General features: G+C 35.8%; 1 protein-coding gene across 1 annotated transcript in view; it reads right to left on the bottom strand.

Annotated features, from left to right (window-relative positions):
* LOC106868022 (serine-rich adhesin for platelets) overlaps nt 1-5226 on the bottom strand; it is a 135028-nt gene extending 129802 nt beyond the window's left edge. The window contains exon 1 of the mRNA XM_052966729.1: nt 3544-5226. Coding sequence (XP_052822689.1) covers nt 3544-3598 — 55 coding nt within the window. The 5' untranslated portion in view covers nt 3599-5226. The remainder of the gene's footprint in view (nt 1-3543) is intronic.
* Between the last annotated feature and the right edge of the window lie 2318 nt (nt 5227-7544).

The raw sequence follows: 7544 nt of genomic DNA, 5'->3' as shown, positions 1-7544 counted from the left end.
ATATATATATATATATATATATATATATATATATATATATATATATATATATACACACACACACACAAACACATAGATACATACACGTATCAAGACAAATATCTGCATGTATATAGATATAAGTGTATGAATACGTTTGCATAGTCTATATTCACAACATACATACGCTTACGTATATTTATATACATGTACATTATATACTCGTACATCCATATATATGGATATATATGTATGTATACATACATGTCATTACGAAGATTTACTTTCTAAAAGAACTAAATATTAATAGTGCACACATCTGCATACAATTACACATACATATATGTTCCGACGTTCTTTGTAGGCATGTTCCGTATACACAAAGATATATATATATACATATACATATATATATATATGCGAGTGCGTGTGTATATAAGAAATATTCTCAGTGTCATAGGGTGTATGTATATTTATCGAACTCCAAAATCCTCCTTACCAAATGCGCAATAAATCTTTAAACCATGAGATTCGTTGTCATTTCTTTCACGTGCCTCCATAAATATAAACCGAGCAGATTCGCGTGTACTTGCAAGTCGATATTATATCATACACACATATATACGATATACATTGCATACACCAAGAGAGGAATCTGAATATTTATATATGTACACGTCCCCCCAACACACGCATATATATATACACGCTTTCGTGTTATATTTATATATATAACCACAGCTACATGTGTATATGTAAATGTACTGGTTTCATTTATGTGGGTATACACACACACACGCACAATATGTACATATACTGCGTATATGTGTGGCTTCGTGTGTATATATTGACATGCGTTAGCGGTGCAATCGTTTAATTGCATTATGTACCATGTATTGCGACCTAGTCAGGAATTTATCAATTTCCTTAAATTATCGAAGACTATGTTAGAATATACACACATACGTAAGGTGCGCGTGTATGTATATACAAAACTTGCCTGAACACCCTGTTGCATCCACAGGTGAGACTCAGAGTAACAACAGACTGACTCAACGAAAATAAATATATTATTGGCCTCTACTATAGAACTTGTCTGTGTGCGAATATATATATATATATATATATATATAATTATATCAAAATAGTAGGGTAAAAAATTGGATGTTAATTAATATCAATTTAATACCAGGGAAACTAGCATATTAAAAGAATCAGGAGATTCAAAAAAAAATTATCTGAGATCTCAAAGGATTATTGTATATGTATATATAAAAGAGACCACTAAGTGGACTGTTAATGTGATCTTCTAGCACATTAGCAGTCCACTTAGTGGTCTCTTTTATATATACATATATATATATATATATATATATAGGTTTGAAAAGTGCTAACGCACGAAACTCTCGCTCCTTGAGTCACTCTGTTGCTTTTGCTAAATAATATGTATACAGCTGAGTGTGCACATATCTATGTATATGTTATACGTTTTAGAGCATTATATATACAAACATACAATTTCACATATTACGTATGTGTGTAGTTGAACAGGTGTATATTATATTATTAGTTTCATGGAGCACTCTTACAGTTATGATTCCGAGTTCATTCTCTTAATGTATGCTGATGGTATATATACATATAAATGTTTGAATATATATGCGTGTATGTATGGTAGATAAATTATTACAGATGTATACGCACCAAGAACACGAGTTCTTATCAAGGAGCATATACACATACAAGCACAAACATAAGTTTATATAAGTGTATATATTATATATATATATATATATATAAATGAATAGCGCGTTAATATACAAAATTATATATGGGGATTAATAGAAAAGCCTAGTTGAGCTAAAACGTGTGTGTATGTATATATATATATATATATATATATATAAAATTTATAGAAAAACAAAAGACGAAGACAGGTGTATGAACAACAAGTGTATTAGTTTGACGCTCGGGAAATAATGAAAATGTGTGTATATGTATGTGTATATATATATATATATATATATATATATATATATATATATATATACAAACACACACAAGTAATGTAGTGAAAATACTTCTTTCGCATGTGTATCTGTATACATATAAGCATTATATACAAATTCAAACACCCACCTTTATTTAAAACACGCATACACACACGCACAAATACATACATATATGTATACCCACAACAAATAACTTATATTTTTATACAAATCTTTGTGTGTATGTGATGTTGGTTGTATATTTATAATAATATCGAATTCTACCAGAAGCACAAGGTCGCCAATGTTGAAAGATCGATATAAACTATTTCATCGAACACAGCGTAGACTTACTAGTTGATAGTATTTATTTTATCGACTCCAGAATGATAAAAGCCTTAACAGTTTTCAATAATAATAAATTGTAACAAAACATTATTACTATTGATCTATTCGTTGACGAAATGAATATTTTCTACAAGAACTGTCGAACTGATATTAAGAAGAAATAAAGTTAGAAAACGATTGTAGCAGATTTTTTTTTACCTTGAGTACCAACCATAAATGGAAAAGGAAGGACATTGCGGATTAATTATTTTAATCCAGCACTTTTCACCATATTGAACGTACGTAATATTGAAAAACTTCTACATTAATAAAATGTTGGTTGGAAGAAAGAATACTGTAGACAAACGGAGAGGAGAAATGCTTGGCAATATTAACTGCGTATTTCTACGTTGCGTCTAAAAATTCTGCCAAGGTTCCAGGGTCGATATTACTGCAAGTACTAATAATAATTTTACTGACATTGGTTCAGTTCTATTCTCGTATCTGTTTCTAACTAAATTTTGGCATTTCTTTGTAGTTAATAGCAAAATTTAATTGATAATGTCCCTGTTTTAGTGGCACTAAAACGAACTGATTTTTTTCTTTTATTTCTGTTTATCAATTATCAAGTATTTATAAATACCATACGACCAAAATAAAGCTTCTCTCTTTCTGAGGTTGTCTATATAACTGGAAAAGGCGTTGAAAATCAAACTAGTATTTTTAAACAAGATGTGAAGGACGCTTTAACTAAAACAGACCCGAGGTTCTCAACCCATTTTTACCTATGATTACCATTTTACTCAGGTGGCCCTACATAGCCATTTAATTCTATTATATTTTTATAATTAAATGTTATTAGGAATGGTATTTAAAATATCGTTAAGATGTCTTATGGGTTGTCGACGTATAACCAATTTATAACATGAATTTAAATAACGAAATCTCATATGGACCCCGCTAAGACTGACCCTGGTGTAGACACAGCTAACCCTAAAGGACAGGGTGGTAACGTTTGAGAGATCGGGGTAGCAGTGTAGATGAATAATATCAGGCGTTGTTCTGACGCCCATTTAAATATTGAGATCAAATTAACTTACTAAATAATTAAATATCTTTTTGCCAGAGTCAGAAATCATTTTTAAATAAGTTTTCTTTTTCCTTCCATAATTAACAAAAAACAAAAACGTGTAAAGAAAAACAAATACGACAGAACAAGAAAAATAGAGATAAAAAAAAAACGTACCAATATATGTATTTTCCTTTTCTTCGGGTGGTACCCAGTACCAGTGACTGCACATAGTAACTGACTTTCTATATATTATTATTTTTTTACACTAAACACATTATTAATAATATTGAATCCAGAAGTCTTGACGTCCACATCTTGTTTCAAAAATCGGGTAAATTCATATGGAATATGTGTTGTAATATATCAACATTGCGTAAAACACACAAGATACTTCCATACGATCGACCATCGTATCCGCGTATATATGTATGTGTATATGAAGGTATGTATGAAAGTGGGGCGTTAGTTATGGCAGTATGCAGGGCTCTAGAAGATAACTTTTTTTCTTTCACCCCTTTCGATGGTTGCTGTACATTTATATATACATATATATTTATATATTCACTTCTTGTTGGTCGTTTCCATATATATATATATTATTCGTTATTATTTTTAAATTATCATCCTCTTTTCATTGATGTTTCTTCTTTGCTTGTATCCGTAAAAGTAATTTTTAACAGAATAAAAATAAAATTCGAATATAACAACAACAATAATAATAATAATATTTTGCGCGGGGTCTTGCTTTTCTACGATGATCGACTTTCAGAGTGTATCGATTAAATAAGACAGCCGTTCGCTTCTGATGCTTGCCAAGGAGGACGAGAGGTAACAACGTCGATATGTGTGTCTGTGTGTTGTGTATATTACATGTGGTGTCTGTGTGTAGAAGAGAAAGAGAGGGGGCAAACGCTGTCTGTATTAGAAATGCATGCACGCTATATGCGTGCGCGATTCTCCGCCGCATGCGTGTATATACGACTGTGTGCACATGCTTTCGTACTCACCAGTAAGTATATGGGAATATTGTAAATACGTACGACTGTGTGTACGTGTAGCCTTTTCACACAGGGTGTATATGTATGCGAGTCTTGTTTTCGTTTCTATTTGTGTATCTGTGAGTGAGTGTGTATGTGTGTGTGCTTGTGTATATTTAGTGATAATGTGAGAGAAGGTGGGGGGAAAAGGCAGAAAAACTGGTGGAAAGGGAAAAAGAAAAACAAGGAAGACAAGTAATGGCGATGATGGTGGTGGTGGTGTTGGTGGTGGTGGTACTTATTGGTATACTAATGATTATAGCGGCGACGGCGTCGGAGGCAGTCGTGACGGTGGCTGTTACGGTAGTAGTAGTAGTGAGGAACTATCAATGGTGATTGTATAGGTTAGTGGTTGTGGTGGTGTCGGAGGCGGCGGTAGCAGAACGATAAGAGTTGTAGAGATGGCGGCGTAGTAAGAGAGAATATGAGAATAAGGTGTGTGTGTGTGTGTGTGTAAAGGAGAGAAGCATGTGTGTTTATGTGACTGTAAATACGTGTGTATGTATTTGTGGAGGGAGTGAGGGATTGTGAGTGGTGTGAGGGAAAGTAAGAGGTTAGGAAATGAAAGAGAGTGACCGTGCGCGGTGAAAAGGAGGGAGACGCTGAGAGCTATGTGTGAGAGAGAGAGAGAGAAAGATAAAGGTTAATTGAAAAGGAAGAGAAAAAGGTTGTGAGAAGAGTGTAGGAGAGAGAGTAGAGGAAGAGGAAAGTAGTGGAATAGAGAGAGGGGAGAAATGAGGCGATAGAGTGAGAGAGGGAGGGAGGATGGGAGGGAGATGGAAGATAGAGAGGAAAAGAGGTGAGTGTGGAGGTGCGTATGAAATATGGAAAGAAAACAAAACAAAGGAAAAGAGAAAAGAGAAACAAATAACAAAAATAAAACGTAAACAAAACAAATATATATAAAAATAAATAATGAGAGGGAGAGGAAGAAGTAAGGAGGAAAGGAGAGAGAGAGAGAGAGACTTGAAATAAAGATAGGGGAGGAGTTTAGAGGAGGAGGAACGGGAGTATGTGAAGTAAGAAAAGGGATGTAGTGAGAGGGAGGGGGCGCTAACACTAGCAGAGTCTGACGTGGGGGTGGTGACGGCGTTGAACGCCAGTGACGTGGTGGTGGTGGTGGTGGTGGTGATGGTGTCGGTGTTAAGGCAGGTTGTCGAGTGAAAGTGGGTTGGGTTTGGTTGTGTGATGTGGCGGTAGGGTCGGAGGGGGTAGTAGTAACAGTAACAGAAACACCAGTACTAGTGGTAGTCGTAGTGGTGGTGGTGGTGGTAAGAGTAAACGAAGAAGCGGTGGAAGGAGGAAGGGAAGGCGAGAGACGACGACGTCACATGTAAAAGCTGGGATTGAAGGCGATACGCAAGAAAGAGAAGACAAAGTAGTAATAGCAGTGGTAGTAATAGTAGTAGTAGTATTGTGCTTTGTTGGGAAAAAGCTTCTGTCGTCGTCGTAGTCGTAAGATGAACAGGTACTTTTATCTATTCGTAATTCAGTAACACAGCGCGGCTTTCTAACCCAGTGAGCATGCCAACTGCTAGAAATAGCAGCCAAAATCTGCCTTTTTACTCTTTTATTTTTTTTACTTGTTCCAGTCGTTGGACCGCGCCCGTGCTGGGGCATCGCTTGGAACGGTTTCAGTTGAACAAATTAACTCCAGTACTTCTGGGGTTTTTTTAAACATGGCGTTTATTCTATCGCGCTCTCTTTTGCCGAACCGCTAAGTTACGGGGAACGTAAGGTAAACAACGAACACCAGTCGTCAAGCGGTAGGGGTGGGATAAATACACACACACACACAGAAACTTTGGTTGGCATAGGGCTATAGTAGGATGCACTTGCCCAAGATGCCAGGCCATGGGTTTGAAACCGGACCTACGTCTAAATAAAATAGATAAATAAGGAGGTATACATTTGAAGATTTGGCCGTATTTATATAAAAACGGGGTTGTTGTCCATTCAATGTAGGTTGAAGAGCAATCCGAAAAAGGTTGGTTGCGAACAAGACAAATAAATGACAAGTGGGTGACGAGTAATTTAATGAACGGGTGGGTGGGTGTGTTGCTAGTAGTCGTTGTTGGGGGGGGCTGGGTAATGACGGGTGGAAGGCTAAGGGAAAATTTTCATGGATTTCGAATTTTGAAGATTTTGATAAGAGTACGGCGAGAGACGACCTCAGAAAACCGTTCGTTAAACGTGTGTCTGTGTGTCCGTATCAGGGTTGGCGTCTATTTGGGCGCGCGCACAAACACACGCACACACGAGTGTCACTAATATACTTGCTTAAGAATAATAAATTTGTACTCTACCAAAGAGTTTAATCTAACCCATCGGATTAAAGTAAACTGTTTTTTAAATAACTGAACATGAAAACAAGCGCACACGTACACAAAGTAAAATTATGTGTGTGTGTGCATATATATACATATATATATATATACATGAACAAATATATATACTCTCTTTTACTTGTTTCAGTCATTTGACTGCGGCCATGCTGGAGCACCGCCTTTAGCCGAGCAAATCGACCCCGGGACTTATTCTTTGTAAGCTTAGTACTTATTCTATCGGTCTCTTTTGCCGAACCGCTTGATGACGGGGACATAAACACACCAGCATCGGTTGTCAAGCAATGCTAGGGGGACAAACACGAACACACAAACATACACACACACACACATATATATATATATATACATATATACGACGGGTATCTTTCAGTTTCCATCTACCAAATCCACTCACAAGGCTTTGGTCGACCCGAGGCTATAGTTGAAGACACTTGCCCAAGATGCCGCCGAGTGGGACTGAACCCGGGACCATGTGGTTGGTATGTACGCGTGTATATATATATATGTGTGTGTGTGTGTAAACATACTTAGGAACACGTGAATATATATCGAAGAGAGGTTATAGGCCACCGGCCAAGTACGGCCTGAAGTCATGTCGTTAAAGCTAAGCGCTTTAGTGACGTTAAAACTCAGACTAACCCCATACATGGGCCGTATCTTGTTTCAGAATTTTCGTATTTCTTTATTAAATTTTTTATATACGCACAATACAAAATATATATATATATAAATATATATATACATATATATATACATATGTATATATATATATATATATATATATATATAT

This window comes from Octopus bimaculoides, chromosome 3 (assembly GCF_001194135.2).
Source record: "Octopus bimaculoides isolate UCB-OBI-ISO-001 chromosome 3, ASM119413v2, whole genome shotgun sequence".
In the NCBI taxonomy this organism is placed as follows: domain Eukaryota; kingdom Metazoa; phylum Mollusca; class Cephalopoda; order Octopoda; family Octopodidae; genus Octopus; species Octopus bimaculoides.
This window is presented reverse-complemented; position numbering and strand designations above follow the sequence as displayed.